Genomic DNA, 16,097 nt, shown 5'->3' with positions numbered 1-16,097 from the left:
CAGAGAGCTGGGTGCTTTGTGAGCTCTTTCCTGAGGAACAGCCTCAAGGGTAAGCTTCCTCTCCTACCCCAGCTGCTTTTTCAAGGGCTCTCTCTTCCTCCCTTTCAATGCCTGTTCTTCTCCGGGTGCCCTTTGACGCTTTAGAAATATCCTCTTTTCTTTACCTACCCATATCTCACACAGATTTGAGAGAACCTGTCTATTTGTTACAGAGCTTCTTCAAAACAGTCAGAGCTGCAGCCACCAAAAGTGGTATAGAACTTACTCTTACCCTAATTTAAATCAAGTATCAGAGGGGTAGCTGCATTAGTCTGTATCCGCAAAAACAATGAGAAGTCCTGTGGCACTTTGTAAGCTGACAGGTTTTTTGGGTCCGGGCCAGAGTTCGGTTGTGCCTGCCATGGGATTGTTTCTCAGAAAACCATACAGGAAAGAGACACACTCACCAAGCAGGAGAAAGGGGCTTGCTGGGGTGCACTCCCTCACCCCATCTGGGACTGCTCCAGCCCAGATCCTCGCCCCCCACCTGGTGCCCCTTATGGAGGGTAGGGGGGCTGCTGCTCTCTCCCTGCCAATTTGTAGGTTGCTGGCTAATCTCCTTTGTCCAGGAGTGAGGGAAAAGTGCACCGTTTGCTGCAGTCCTTTCTCTGGCTAGGGAGCGCAGGGGGCAGACGAAGCTGGCTCTGCTCCAGCCGAGGAACATGCACCCTAACCTTGCTGCGTCTTCTGGAGCTTGTCACTTGGCTCCAAGCTACTGTGGTGAGAGAGGGTTGGGGTAGTCATCTTTCCCCAGGGCAGCCTGCATACTGAACCCCTCATCCCAGCCCCACCCCCGAGTTAATGGAGCATGGGCATTTTCATGTCGTTTCCCAAAAAACCAAAAATTAAGTGAGTTCAGGATCCGAACAATGGCGGGTAGATCACCTAGTATTCACTGTTTAAAGCTTTTCTGTCTTTCTATAATAACCCTCAGTTCTATGGATTTGATTTGTCTGGTTTTATTGCAATTTGTCTTGGACCTCTGTGCTATATAACTGGGTCAGCACTGGAAATTCGATAGACCTGCAGAAGTGGGTGTGTCCCACGAAGGCTCATCACCTAATAAATCATTTTATTAGCCTTTAGAGTGCTGCAGGACTGCTGTTTTGTTTTGTTAGAATACAGACTAACACAGCCACCTCTGTTACTATTCCTCTTTGCTAGAGTTTATTACCATGTGCTAACTAAACACTCGCCACTTTATAAAATATTTTACAATCCCCTTTTTCAGCCACGTTTTCTCTGTTAATTCCAAAATAAGTTTTCAATTCTTTTCCTTACCCACCCACCCTTATATGAACTACCTGAAACCTTTAAAATGTTTTTCTCTCAGCAGACCTTTGTCTAAGAGCCCCTTACCTCTAAAGATTTTTAATATAAACAATATCCATCTTTTTGCCAAATTTATAAATTTGACTGTGACACAACACAAAATTTTCCTCTAGTTTCTTCTCTTTTAATCCCCACATTATCACGGGGTTACTAACCTTTACAACAAACCCCACACTCACACAACAAAGAATTGTCCTCAACTCTGTAAAGTTTTTTAAAAAAAATTATTCTTTTTTCATTCCCATTACCTTGGATTTACTAATCTATAAGACAACACTTCTCTCTTCCGTTTAAAATAACCTTTTATTTCCCATTGTCACCCAAACTTAACCAAAAATCTTTCTGTTTAAAAAACTCCTTTTTAAGGACTTTCTTTTGCTCCCATAAAAATAATAATAACTGCTTTTCTTTCAGAATGTCCTAAGCTTAACCACACATTTTTTCATACCCCCCCATCTCTGTTCTTTCCGACTTTTGGGCTATACTTGTCTAAGAGCACAAGTACTTTGTGTTTCTCAGCCAAATATAAGACAATAATCATTTGCTTTTCTTCCAGAATGGCTACTGGAGCCAAACCTCAACAAAAATGGAAGTGGAAGCAGAGGGTGGGACAGAAGCCCTAAACAAGGCATGGAAACCAGTAAACCATAGTATCATCTCCATACAGTCAAGGTTATACTACTTGCTGGTCATGCCTCCCTTTTGTTTGGTGGGAGTCACCCTGGTTTTGGTACAGCGGAGAGTGCCCATGGTGGGACAGGGCAAGAAAATAGGTGGGGCTTGGAGAAAGAGGCTCTGGAGGCTAAAGAAAGCAGTGGAGAAGGAGGATAGGATGAGGAAGGAAAGAGGACACGGGAATCCCAAGCATCCTCCGTGTTTAGGGTGCCAGAGTTTTGGATAACTCATGTGGGACAGGCAGCGCCAGCTGCAGCATCCCCAGCTGGGTGGTGGTGGGGGCACAGAGCCTCAGACAGCAGCCCCAACCATGGGAGTTTTGCATAAATGTGGGCCACTTGTTGGGAAAATTTGGGCCTGTCCCGCACATTGCAGGACGTCTGGTGACCCTATTTGTTTAACTGCCTGAGTGCTTCAGCCCAGCTGATTTCAGGAACCAGCTCCCTTCCTGACGAAGCGGGTCTTTGCCCACGGAAACTTATGCTCCAAAATATCTGTTAGTCTATAAGGTGCCACAGGACTTCTCGTTGTTCTCGGAAGGGGGAAAAGGTTAGGCTGTGTTTGCGGATGCCCACAGGGTGGTGCTGTTGTCCCAGCTGCTGCTTGTCAGGCAGGTAGGAGAACACCAGGTGCTGGAGGTGGAGAATGGAACAAGCAGCAGTTTTGGTGAGTTCTCGTCATAGAATCCCAGGGCTGGAAGGGACCTCAGGAGGTCATCAAGTCCAGCCCCCTGCCCAAAGCAGGATCAACCCCCACTAAATTGTCCCTGCCAAGGCTTTGTCAAGCTGGGACTTAAAACCTCTAGGGATGGAGAATCCACCACCTCTGTGGGTAACACATTCCAGTGCTTCACCACCCTCCTGGGGAAATAGTTTTTCACAATATCCAGTGTAGACCTCCCCACTGTAACCTGAGACATTGCTCCTTGTTCTGCCACTGCTGAGAACAGCTTATCTCCGTCCACAGGAAATTGAAGGCTGCTGTCGATTCCCCCCACGCCCCACCCCTTCTCTTCTGCATGAACAAGCCCAGATCCCTGAGCCTCTCCACAAAGGTCATGTGCTTCAGCCCCTTAATCATGTTAGTTGCACACTGCTGGACCCTCTCCAATTCAACCACATCCTTTCTGTGCTGGGGGGGGGTCCAGAACTGGACACGATACTCCAGATGTGGCCTCGCCAATGCCGAATAAAAAGGGGAATAATAACTCCTCTAGATCTGCTGGAAACGCTCCTCCTAATGCACCCCAATATGCCATTAGCCGTCTCAGCTACACGGGCATACGGCTGATGTAATACACATAAAATACACAGGAGCCTTGCAGGGGACAAGGCAGCGATTTTTATAAGAATGTAACCAATATCTAATGCCTAATACCCACCCACCCACACCCACACCCAAGTGGTCTCACACACACAGATACACACAAACACTCCCAAGTGTTCACACACACACATAACCAAACACACACCCAAGTGTTTACACACACACACACACACACACCCCCATGGGTCCTGCCTTGGTGTTCAGACGTGACTTTCACCTGGTCCTTAATGGGACTTTTTTCTTTTCTCTTCAGGGTGGATCGTTTTCTCACCTTCAGGGAGTTGTCTGCACTCTTCAGCCACTGGTGTTTGATCAGCAGGACAGGCTGGTGCTGAGGGTCAATCACACACGCTCCACTCACACAGCTCATCCCCTTCACACCATTTAGGTAGAGAGCTTTACAAACTGGAGTATGGGATCCAAATGGAGCCTTGGCTACAATATGAAGTCTGGTTTTTGTCCTTGAAGACACATATTCCTAAATGCAATAGAATAGTTCCCTGTGAATCTTTTTCTACTAATTAACCCTAGCCTGACTCATATCCAGCCTCTCGTCTACTGTAATCCCCCAGGCCCTTTTCTGCTGCACTGCTACTTAGCCAGTCAGAACCGAGTCTGTAACAGTGGTTGGGATTCTGCTGTCCCACGTGCAGGACCCTGCCCTTGTCCTTTTTGAATCTCATCAGATTTCTTTTGGCCCAATCCTCTAGTCTGCCAAGTTCACATCCCAGCAGTGCACGAAAATGGAGAGGGGTGGGAGAGGCCCTAGGGAGCTCACCCATCCTTCCCTGCTGGCCAGCCAGCACCTTATAAGGACAAACTCAGAGCTGGGCCAGCAGGGAGGACCCGGGATGGGCAGAAGCAGACGGGGATGTGCGTGTGCAAGGCTTGCACTTCTGGGAGGGACAGCACCCATGATCCCTATGAGCTGAGGACTTGGGCAGCCATCCAGAGGAGCCTCAGGGGCTGCCCAGATGATTGGCAGAACACCTACAGCTGGCTCTGTGTGTGTGGGTGGGTGGGTGGTGCACAACTGCTATGCCTCGGTGCACAGAACAAAATTTATTCTGCCCATGGAAGGAAAAAGCATTAGAGGGGGCAATGGCCAGCACCCCCGGTGTGGAGCCAGATCTAGACTCACTGTGTCCCCAGACTGACCTCCCCACCACTGAATCCCACCAGACCAGTGCTACTGAATCTCATTGTATCCCTAGTGAGAGCCCAGCCCCTCTCCACACACCCTGAGATCCCCAGAATATAGGCAGTTTATCTCCTTGGACACAGACCCCAGGACCCTCTCTGTGGTTTGCCAGGCAGGCTCCAGACATTGGCCATGAAGGGCAGGGTGATTTGTAATTTAACAGAGGGGTGGGGAGAGAAATGGCAGGGCCGAGCGAGGTCTGTGGGGCGCGCAGAGTGAGGCTGAGAGGTGGCAGATGTAGATTCCACTAAACGGTAACCGAAAGGGCAGAGTCAGGAAGTGGTGAAGGGCTGATACGGTGTCTCTGCACAGAGAGAGAGAGAGAGAGAAAATGCACATTTCTCAGCTGCCCCGACTCTTCCTTCCCTGTCTCTTGCCCTGGCCCTGTGCTTAGATCTCAGCTGAGGAGGTGCCATGAAGACCGCTGTGAGCCAACTCCTGCTCCAGGTCCTGGGAGAGCTGGCAGAGAGCGAACTGAAGCAATTCAGGGCCAAACTCAGGGACGTCGCCCTGTGGAAAGCCTTCAACGAGCACCTGAGGAAACTGCTGCCAGAAGCAGACCTGGTGCAATGGCTGAGCAGCCACTTTGGGATGGAGTATGGGGCAGAGTTGACTGTTTGGGCGCACAGGGCCATGAATCAAGAAGCCAGAGCCCAAAGCCTGTTGGACACCCTGGACGCCTATGGGAAAGTGTGCAGTGAACATCTAGAGATCATCTCCAGCGTGCGGTCTGTGCTGCACAGCACCTTGGCTCGCCTGGGGAAAGAGGAGCTCGGGTCCTTCAAGGCCAAGGTGGCTGACGTGGAGCTGAGAGACACATCCTTCACCAACCCCCCGATACCGGCAGGCCGGCTGGAGAAGGTAGCATTGGAGGAGATGGTCGAGGAGCTCATCAGTCACTATGGGGTGCGTTACGCCATAGAAGCCACCCTGAGTGTACTGAGGGACATGAACCAGAAAGCTCTGGGGACAGCCCTCTTTCAACAGCAGAGGAATTACATCAAGCAGACCTGGGAGTGGACCGCCGCCCTCTTCAGGGTCAGCGAGTGCCTGATACACACCTGGGGCAGCCTGGGAGAGGCGGAACTGGAGAACTTCCGGAGCAAAGTGATGGAGCTCGACCAGGAGCAGGGCTCTAGCCCCATGCCCCGTGAGAAGATGGAGACAGCAGTGCCTCAGACGGTCATGGAGGAGCTGATCCACGAGTATGGGGAGGAACGTGCTCTGCGGATGACCCAGGACATCCTGAGAGGCATGAAGAAAGTTGCCTTGGCAAAGACACTGATGGAGGCCTCGAAGACAGGTAAGGAACGGGCCGGGGAATGGAGATTGCGTCCTAGGGGAATCCCACTAGATCGTTGTCTCCTTTTATACAGAGGCTCCTAACGCCCAGGAAGGGTTCCAAAAGCCAGGTGGGGCGATGAAAGCTGCCATCACTTGTTTTCATCCCAGGGAGCAATGCTTAAGAGGGTGGTTGAGGCCTAAGGAAACAGCTCTCAGCTTCTCCAAACCCAGCAGCAGGAGCAGAGCAAGCGTGCTGGCTGTGGGGGAGCTCCTGGCTTCTCTACCCTCTGCCAGCAGGGGGTGCTGTCGGGAAAGAGACGGGAGCAGTAGTTGGGGGAGTGGAAACTCACCCATTCTTCACCCAGCAGGGGGCGCTGTTGCTAGAGAGGCGGGAGCGCAGGTGTGGTGGGGTGATCCTCCAGGCTACTTCATTCCCAGCCTCTTGCAGCAGGGGGCGCTATGGGGAGTAATGCGGGAGCACTGGTTGGGCCGGGGAAGGAATGGGGGAACACTCCGCCGTTCTTCATCCAGCGGGGGTGCTGTGGGAAGAGAGGCAGGAGGAGTGGGGTGAGGGGTGTCTCCCAGCTACTCCAATCCCAGCCTCCCCCAGCAGGGGGTGCTGTAGGGAGTCAGGCAGGAGCGCTGGCTGCATGGAAAGCTCCCAGCTGCTCCAGTCCTGGCCATTCCCAGCAAGATCCTGTCACTGAATGGCCTTAGAGAACATTGCATAAGCCAGAGTCCCAGCCCCACTGGCTGTGCGGGGTGGTGCCGTGGGGCTGCGTGTCCTGTAGCTGCCCAGCTGCTCCTTTCCTGTGACTGGAGAATGCGCACGAGTAAAAGAACGGTCGCAACCCAATGTGGAGACCAGGGTTCCAGTTAATTTTTTCCATCCACTGGTGGAATAAGTTTTGTTTGGTGCACCAAGGCATGCGCGGATGTGCACCACCAGTCTAAAGACGTGCTGCCGGCTGTGGGCGCTCTCCTCATCAGCTGGGTGGCATCTGAATCTCTCCTGAGCGGCCGCCCAAGCACTCAGCTTGCAGGGTGCCCTGGTGGGGAGCCTCAGCCCACTGAGTTCACCTGAAGCTTTGTCTCCCTTCCTGCAGATCCCTGGAGAGAGAAACAGTGTGAGCTGTGTCCGAGAGAGACGGTATGGGCCATGTTCTCGCTAGGGTATTGCACCAGCTCCTGCTGGGACCCTGTTCAGGAAGTTACCTCCATGTGGCTGTGCCTTGGGATCCGGCGACAGGAGCCAGAAATGCCTAGAGGGGTCAGACTGCATCAGTCCCAGTAATCAATGAGGGAGTCAGTAACTGCCCTTCGGAGGCACATGATTTTGGACCCCTCTTTCATCCATCAACTTAAATTCACTCACTCCTATTGCAGCTGGGAGCTTGTCCCTGCCCCTTATTCCAGGCTCTGGAGCAGGGGCTTGTGTGGGGCGAGTCAGGGATCCTGACATCTATCCCCAGCTCTGGGAGGGGAATAGGGTCTAGTGGCTAAAGCTGGGGACAGGCCTGGAAGTTCGTCCTTCTAGGAAAACAGTGTGGAGCCAGAGAGCTCTGTCTCAGCTCCTTCTCTAGATTCTGTGGGGTCAGCATTTTCCCACATGGCGGCCCCACTGTGGGGCAGGGGGAGGGAGGGACCGACAAACCCCTTGGCAGATGGGGCTCAGGCAGCCTTGCTGATTGAGCCCCGTCTGATACGGGGTTGTCAATTTCCCACCACGGGTGGCTCTGCAAAGAGCCCCAGTGAGGGGAAACTGACGAAATTTCAGGGCACCCTTGAGGAGTTCTGGTGGTGCACCAGTGTGCCGCAGCCAGGAAAGACAGGACTTCTGATAGAGTTCGATGCTTTCGGATTTCCCTAGCAGAGCCTCTGAGCAGGACATACTCCACTTGCACAATCCTTTCCCTGACCTCCTGGAGCAGCTGGGTCGCATGAGTCATATAGTAGGGGGTGGGATGCTGGACCATGGGGCCAGATCCAGCTGAATCCCCCCCAGCCCCCGATTCCCCGCCCAGCCAACCAGGCCATCCAGGCCCCCATAGGGGCACAGGAATAATTTGTATGGGGGGGTGTGCTGAAAGTCAATGAACCAAAGTGTGAACATGATACATAACACAAGCCACGGCAAGCCAAGGGTGATGCAGCCCCTCCCCACACCTAGGTCCAGCACCTGTGGGCCACGGAAACAGCCCCAGCCACTTCAGCTCCCTTTGGGCACTCCCTGTTGGGGCCGTGTTAATACTGGATCCTGTATTTTAGGATTCTCCAGAAGAACTAAACCCCAAGATCATCCAGGCCCCAAAGGGGAGCCAGGAGAGGTACAGGTAAGAGCTGGGGTGGGGAATTTGGTGCCACCTCCTCTGTAGGAGTCTGGGTGTGGGAGGACAAGTCACCTCGTACCACACCATGGACAGCATCCCTCAGCGCTGGACAGATGCAGCAGGGAAGTACAGCACAGGACTGGTCAGTGCGCAACCCACACGCTGGCTCTATGAGCTGGATCTTGCGGAGAGCCATTAGGAGGTTTTGTGCATACAATACTCAGAAGGAGCCTGTAGGCCTGGTTAGAGGCAGGATGAGAGAAGTGTGCGGCCAGAGAGGAAACTCAGTGACGTTTCTGGCTGTTGAAGACAGGGTTGCTAGTAAGGGCTGTGAGTCAGGGGGCTGTTGCCCAGTTCTTTCACTGGGCGGCTGAGGCAAGTCATCAGTGCCCCTCTGTGCCTCAGTCTTCCCATCTGTAAAATGGGAAGCAGCTGAAGTTTCATTCCCAACGGGAAAGGCACTTGTGAGCCATAAAGGACAATGACTAGAAAAAAGAAAAAGATTAAGAGGGTTGGGTGGTTGGGTGGAGGTGGGGGTGGGGTGGTTAAATGGAATTGGTGTAGGAGAAGTGGGAGGCAGAGCATCTGAGCTAGACCAGGAGATGGGCTGGCTTCGGCTAACACTGCACAACTCTTTACTCCCCTCTCCCTTTCACCCCAGCGTCCACATCCCCAGGGCAGGCTGCTTCCGTTGCCCGAAAACCAAACTCAGATTCAGGGTGAGGGCCCCAGTGACCATCCAGTATGAATCCATCTCCTGGGATCAGCATCTGCCAGAAGAGGTGGCTCAGCAGTTTATGGTCGCCGGCCCTTTGTTCGACATCCAGGTGGATCTGGCTGAGGCTGTAGAAGCCGTCTATCTCCCACACTTCCTGTGCCTCGCAGGTATTGCCGACTGACGGAACTACACCCTCTGACTGGGCTGGGGGGCGCAGGTCCAGCTGTTAATGCCGACACATGCCATGGGGGCAGGCATGACCATGGGGTCAAGCACAGACACACGGCGCCTAGAAATCGGGGCCTCTGCCCCGTACTCTCTGTAAGCTGAGTGCTTGCGGGGGGGGGGGGGGGGGGCGCGCCCAGAAGTGAGTTGGGTGCCGTCCAGCTGATTAGCAGAGCGCCCACATCTGGCAGCCTGTGTTTCTGTTGGTGGTGCTCAGCTGCTCAAGCCTTGGTACCCAGGACAAAATTTATTCCACACATGGAGGGCAAAAGTTAGAGGGACTATTGCCCCTGGCCCAGGTGGGGATGAGGGGTGGGTGCCCTACAAGCCAGCCCCTTTCACTTGCCTGGTGATTGGCTCTTTTCTGTGTGGTTTTATGAGAAACAATCCCATTCCCGGCACATCCCGTTTTCCTGGCACAAACAAACCACGCCCTGGCTTTAAGAGAGGCAGCGCTGACTTCTCCTTTGTGGCGCTCTGAGCAGCTGCCCGGGCAGAGCAGCATCACCAAACCTCAGGATAATAACTCCTGGGGACACCTGCCCCGGCTCCTCCCCAACCTTTGCAAGGGGGCGTGACTGCGGCCGAGGGGACAGACATTGATGGTCCTTCGGGGGAGGTTGGCACCCCAGTGCACTAAGGCTTCCCCTGGACATGTCTGAGGTGGTCCCTGCACGAGAAGAGAGATGTAGTAGTGAAATCAATGAGCCCAGAAAATCACAGCCCTCCCCCACCCCAACCACGCAGCCTAGGCAAGGCCCCCAGTCATGTTCACATCATGGTTTGCTCCCTCTCTGGACCCTCTATCCCACTCCTCCCAGACCGGGGCAGAACCCAGGAGTCCCAGTTCCCAGCCCCCTCCTGTTGGAACCCACTAAGCCCTCCTCCCCCCGCTGGGGCTAGAATCCAGCAGCCCCGAGTCCCTGTCCATTGCTCTAAGGATGCCACGACCATCCCCTTGGCGGAAGGAGGAACAGCGAGCGCCGCCCAAGAGCTCACTGTCGCTAATCTGCCGACAGGGGGTGAGATCACCGTCGCGCAGATGCAGGTGGCCCATTTTGGAGCCAGCGGGATGCGCCTGGAGAAGCCAGCGCGGGTGAGGTCATTCCACGCCGTGCTGGAGAACCCCAGTTTCTCCCTGCTGGGCGTGCTCTGGCAAATGATTCGGTCGAAACGACAGATTTGCATCCACTCCCTGGTGCTGCTCTACCGGACACTCCAGGCTGCGGACATCACCCTCCACCTCTACCTGATCCCCGATGACTGCTCTGTGATACAGGTACTGGAGAAAGCCGGCCACAGCCACAGCTAGGGGTGGCTGGAGCTGGAAGGGGAATCTCCTCACAGGGAATGCAGGTTGTGTGCCGTGGGCAACCAGCAGTGCAGAGTGACGTGACCCAGAGCACACTTATGCTGTGGTGAGGAATTATATTTTGTGGCCTGTGTGACTTAACTGGACTTAAACTTTTCTACTCCGAGTGGAGCACAGGTCATCTACAAGTCTTCTCCATTTCATTCTTTCTTGGGACGAAAACTTCTAGCTGACCCCAGGAGAACCATTAATGGTTTTCAATCCTGCTGGAAAAGTATAACAAGTGGGGTTCCACAGGGATCTGTTTTAGGACTGGTTCTGTTCAATATCTTCATTAACGATTTAGATATTGACATAGCAAGTACACTTATTAAGTTTGCAGATGATACCAAGCTGGGAGGGGTTGCAACTTCTTTGGAGGATAGGGTCATAGTTCAAAAGGATCTGGATAAACTGGAGAAATGGGCTGAGGCAAACAGGATGAAGTTTAATAAGGACAAAGGCCAAGTGCTTCACTCAGGAAGGAACAATCAGCGTCACACATACAGAATGGGAAAGGACTGCCTAGGAATGAGTACAGCAGAAAGGGATCTAGGGATTATAGTGGACCACAAGCTAAATATGAGTCAACAGTGTGATGCTGTTGCAAAAAAAAAGCAAACATGATTCTAGGATGCATTAACAGGTGTATTGTGAACAAGACACGAGAAGTCATTCTCCCGCTCTACTCTGCGCTGGTTAGGCCTCAGCTGGAGTATTGTGTCCAGTTCTGGACACCGCATTTCAAGAAAGATGTGCAGAAATTGGAGAGGGTCCAGAGGAGAGCAACGAGAATGATCAAAGGTCTAGAGAATATGACCTGTGAAGAAAGGCTGAAAGAATTGGGCTTGTTTAGTTTGGAAAAGAGAAGATTGAGGGGGGACATGATAGCAGTTTTCAGGTATCTAAAAGGGTGTCATAAGGCAGAGGGAGGGAACTTGTTCTTCTTTGCCTCTGAGGATAGAACAAGAGGCAATGGACTTAAATTGCAGCAGGGGAGGTTCAGGTTGGACATTAGGAAAAAGTTCCTAACTGTCAGGGTGATCAAACACTGGAACGAATTGCCAAGGGAGGTGGTAGAATCTCCATCACTGGAGATATTTAAGAAGAGGTTAGATAGATGGCTTTCAGGGATGGTCTAGAAAGTGCTTGGTCCTGCCATGAGGGCAGGGGGCTGGACTCGATGGCCTCTCGAGGTCCCTTTCAGTCCTACTCTTCTATGATTCTATGATTCTATAACCCCAGTTGTCCTTCAGTCTCAGTAGATCTTCTCCATGTTGTCCAAGGTCTCCCTCGCTTGCGTTTCCCTTATGGGCTCCATTTGACGGATTATGTTGGATGATAGTAACAGAGTGGGAGCTGTGCTAGTCTATATACTATCACAACAAAAAAGCAGTCAAGTAGCACTTTACAGACTAACAAAATAATTTGTTAGGTGATGAGCTTTCATGGGACAGACCCACCTCTTCAGACCATAGCCAGACCAGGCCAGACTCAATATTTAAGGCACAGAGACCCAAAAACAGTAACTAAGGAGGACAAGTCAGAAAAAAATGATCAGGTGAGCAACTCAGAGAGTAGAGGGGCAGGGGCGGGGGGGGAGGTTAAGAATTAGCTTAAGCAAGTATGCAAACGAGCCCCTACAGTGACTCTGAAAATTCCCATCCAGGTTCAAACCACATGTTAATGTGCTAAATTTGAATATAAAAGACAGCTCAGCTGTCTCACTTTCAATAGTGGTGCAAAAATTTTTCTTCAGAAACACGCAAACTCTGAAGTCATTAACAGAATGGCCCACTCCATTGAAATGTTGACTTACTGGTTTGTGGATCTGCAGTGTTTTTATGTCTGTTTTGTGCCCGTTAACTCTTTGACTAAGGGAGTTAGAAGTCTGTCCAATGTACAAAGCATCTGGGCATTGTTGGCACATGATGGCATATATGATGTTAATTGAGGAACATGAGAATGTGCCCGTGATTCTGTGAATAACCTGGTTAGGTCCAGTTATGGTATTGCCAGAAAAAATATGTGGACAAAGCTGGCAGCGGGCTTTGTTGCAAGGAAAAAACAGAATACCACTGGTCCTCACCTACAGCCCCCGCAACTCAAACCACTGCAACGACTTATTAAAGACCTACAACCTATCCTTAATCAGGATGGCACACTCCAGAAAGCCCTAGGTGACATTCCTGTTCTCTCCTGCAGACAACCTCCCAACCTTATGAGGATCCTCATCAACAGCCACAGTCTATACCCCAGGAATACCAGTCCTGGAACCCTTCCTTGCCTTAAATATTGGGTCTGTTCTGGTATGACTATGGTCTGAAGAAGTGGGTCTGTCCTTCGAAAGCTCATCTAATAAATTATTTTGTTAGTCTTTAAAGTGCTACTTGACTGCTTTTTTTGTTATGGTGGATGATGGTTTTCTGAGAGTGTGGCTGTCATGAATGAGTGATGGGAGGGGTTTAATCTTCTAGAGGGAACCTGAATCCCAGGTGAGCCAATGGGCATGAAGTAATTCTGTTTAAACTGAAAACAATTGCAGCTCTGGGGGGTTTCGTCCCTGTGGAGGGCAGAGAGAAAGACAGAGAGGGAACTGTCTCCCAGGAAATTGGAATGAAAAGTCAGAAATAGCCTGATTATCACAAAATCGGCCATAGAGGTGTAAGTACAAGGGAAATGTATAGTTAGACTTGTTTAGGTTATGGTTATTTTAAAATTGGTTGGACTGCTCTGCTCTGTATTCACTTTTGTGCTGTTGTTCGACTTGATGTTTTCTCCTGTAACTTTTAAGCTGAAACCCAGGGAAATATTTTTCTCTGTGTGCAACCCATGATTTACTTTTCTCTTGTTTTGTGAAGAAGTCTCTGTTTGTAAGGAACTGAGCTGATCCTGTGTCCTGAGAAGGGTCTGTCTGCGAATGTGCATTTGGCCATACAGCTATTGGGTTACAGCTTGTGTTTGCTCTTGAGCCCTCTGTGGAGGGAAGAATGGAGCTGGAGGTTCCCCACAGGGAGCATTCCCCAGTGTGGCTGCCTGGAAAAGGTGTCTCCAAGAACTGGGGTGGTGGCAGCGATACCCTCTAGGTCCAGGGGATCTGTGACCCCGGGAAGATTTAAGGTAAAGTTTGTGTCTAGGCAAGGTGTTTTTAATGGTTACAGGCTGGGGAAGCATTGTTATAAGCTGGGGACCGACTGGCTCAGCAGCAGTACAGCGGAAATGGACCTGAGGGTTATGGTGGATGAAAGTCTGGATATGAGTAAACAGTGTGCCCTTGTAGCCAAGAAGGCTAACAGCATACTAGGGTGCATTAGGAGGAGCATTGCCAGTAGATCTAGAGAAGTGGTTGTTCCCCTCTATTCAGCACTGGTGAGGCCACATCTGGAATATTGTGTCCAGCTTTGGGCCCCCCAGTATAAAAAGGACGTGGATGTGCTGGAGCAGGTTCAGCGAAGGGCAACAAAAATGATTAAGGGGCTGGAGCACATGACCTATGAGGAGAGGCTGAGGGATTTGGGCTTGTTTAGTTTACAGAAGAGAAGACTGAGGTGTGATTTAATAGCAGCCTCCAACTTACTGAAGGGGAGAGCTGAAGAGGATGGAGAGAAACTGTTCTCAGTGGTGTCAGAAGGCAGAGCAAGGAGTAATGGTCTGAAGTTAAAGAAGAAGAGGTGTAGATTGGATATTAGGGAAAAACTACTTCACCAGGAGGGTGGTGAAGCACTGGAGTGCGTTGCCTTGAGAGGTGCTGGATTCTCAATCCCTAGAGGTTTTTAAGTCCCGGCTTGACAAGATCCAGGCTGGGATGACTTAGTTGGGGTTGATCCTGCTTGAAGCAGGGGGCAGGACTCGATGACCTCCTTAGGTCCCTTCCAGCCCCAGCATTCTATGATTCTATGACCCCACTTTCTGCACTCGAAGTGTGGGGTGGGGAAGGAGCCTCTGACAGTGACCTAGCTCAGCGGTGAGCAAACGTTGTACATCAGGCCCACTTTTCATCCCTGCACTTGGCAAGGCCCCAACAACCTGTTTATTGTAATCCAAACCGATGGAAATTTCAGCTATCATAGAATCCATAGAATCATAGAATTCTAGGGCTGGAAGGGACCTCAGGAGGTCATCTAGGCCAGCCGCCATGGTTATGTCATATGGAAACAAAACCCTTTAGGCTTGTGTAAGAAAAGAAGTCTGTAGAATGTAAAAACTTTATTAATCCATCTATAAATGGGCTACACAGACACGAAAACAGCAACATATTTAAACATTTTTAATGGGATGGACGAGCCTGAGACCCAGCAGCTGCTCGTGCTCTGTCTCAGGTATGAAATTTCATGCTGTAATTTGACTGGGTTTCTGGGCACAGCTAAGGAAATCAATTCAGAGCACCTTTGCTTAAAACTGGGCCACTTACAGCCCGGGCTGTGATTTCCTTTTCACTAAGGCAAATCAAACCAGCCACAAAAGTACCGCTGCCAGCTACACTGGCCAGCCAGAAGCCACACAAATAAACCCACAGATTCTCCAGCTGCTCCAACCACCCAGACCAACAACCCCCTATTCTCAGGCGAGAGAGTCTTAAAACCTATTTCACCAACTCCACACTGATTCTTCTGGGCTCCAAAGGGTGCAGCCCCAGCCCCAGGGCAATATATACTTGGATCTTACCCAAAACATCACGCTGTGCCAATCCTTCAGGTATAAAATGTAAAGGTTTATTAACAAACAAAGAAAGAACAGGGTGAGAGGAAAATAGCTAAAGTGATATGTTGCAGATACTGACGCAGGCCAGCAATGTTCTATACTGATCCTTGAAAGTCTTTTCAAGCATCTGTTTGGGGGATGGGCCCCCCCAGTCCAGACAGGCTTAGTTCATGGTGACTGAAAGAACAAAGATGATCCCTGCCAGGGCCCATCTTGTAGGTTTTAATATGTGAAGGGAAAATTCCTTTCTTCTCCCATAGCTCTTGGCTAACCACATGGGGCAAAGTGGGAGGGGCGGCTCCAGGCCCCAGAAGGGGCGGAGTCAAGAGTGGAAGGGGCAGGGCCTAGGGCAGTTAGTTGTTAGCACCCCCTCAGACAACAGCCCTGCCTGCCCCCCGCCATCAGAGCTGCGTGGAGCGATGGCACAGCGCTGCCCCAGTGTTTCAAAGGGTCCAGGAGCTCCAGCTACCACTGCTGCTACTTTGGTAATGACCGTGGCCAGAGCTCTGGGCCCCTATGCAGCTTCCCCCTAGGCCCATGGCCCCTGTTGGCAGGCCTGGTCCAGACTCTTCTGTGTAATGCAAAGCCGGGGCCTCTTCCTCCGCCTGGCTACCAGGCCATAGCGAGAATTAAAGCACCGTCTTCGCGTCCTGCCTTTCTCCATCCATCTCTCCCAGAGCGACTCTGCTTGAACTTTTCTGCAGGCGGTGGAAAATTACGAGAAGAGGTGGCAGTCTTTCCACGTGCCCAAGCCACCGCTGACGAAACCACTGCATTACGGGGTGTCCTACTGTGCCGTCTCCAGTGCGCCCAGCGTTGAGATAAGCCCTCAGGTACCTAACTCTGGGGGGCTGCCACCATCTGTTCAGCCACAAGTCCTCAGGCTGCCAAACCAATAACCTGACCTGCGGAACT

General features: G+C 51.3%; 1 protein-coding gene across 4 annotated transcripts in view; it reads left to right on the top strand.

The window, feature by feature from the left end:
• The window catches only part of LOC142014919 (uncharacterized), a 28,305-nt gene continuing 12,208 nt past the window's right edge, over positions 1–16,097 (top strand). Inside the window, exons 1-9 of one of the 4 annotated variants that reach the window (XM_074998196.1) lie at positions 1–49; positions 1,928–1,999; positions 3,626–3,760; positions 4,968–5,876; positions 6,964–7,007; positions 8,126–8,190; positions 8,849–9,072; positions 10,150–10,409; positions 15,887–16,015. In XM_074998196.1, coding sequence (XP_074854297.1) covers positions 4,988–5,876; positions 6,964–7,007; positions 8,126–8,190; positions 8,849–9,072; positions 10,150–10,409; positions 15,887–16,015 — 1,611 coding nt within the window. In that variant the 5' untranslated portion in view covers positions 1–49; positions 1,928–1,999; positions 3,626–3,760; positions 4,968–4,987. Of the gene's footprint in view, positions 50–1,686; positions 2,044–3,077; positions 3,127–3,625; positions 3,761–4,967; positions 5,877–6,963; positions 7,008–8,125; positions 8,191–8,848; positions 9,073–10,149; positions 10,410–15,886; positions 16,016–16,097 lie in introns of those variants that run through there. The other 3 variants (XM_074998199.1, XM_074998197.1, XM_074998198.1) reach the window with 3 other exon arrangements.

This window comes from Carettochelys insculpta, chromosome 6, assembly GCF_033958435.1.
Source record: "Carettochelys insculpta isolate YL-2023 chromosome 6, ASM3395843v1, whole genome shotgun sequence".
Lineage (NCBI taxonomy): Eukaryota > Metazoa > Chordata > Testudines > Carettochelyidae > Carettochelys > Carettochelys insculpta.
This window is presented reverse-complemented; position numbering and strand designations above follow the sequence as displayed.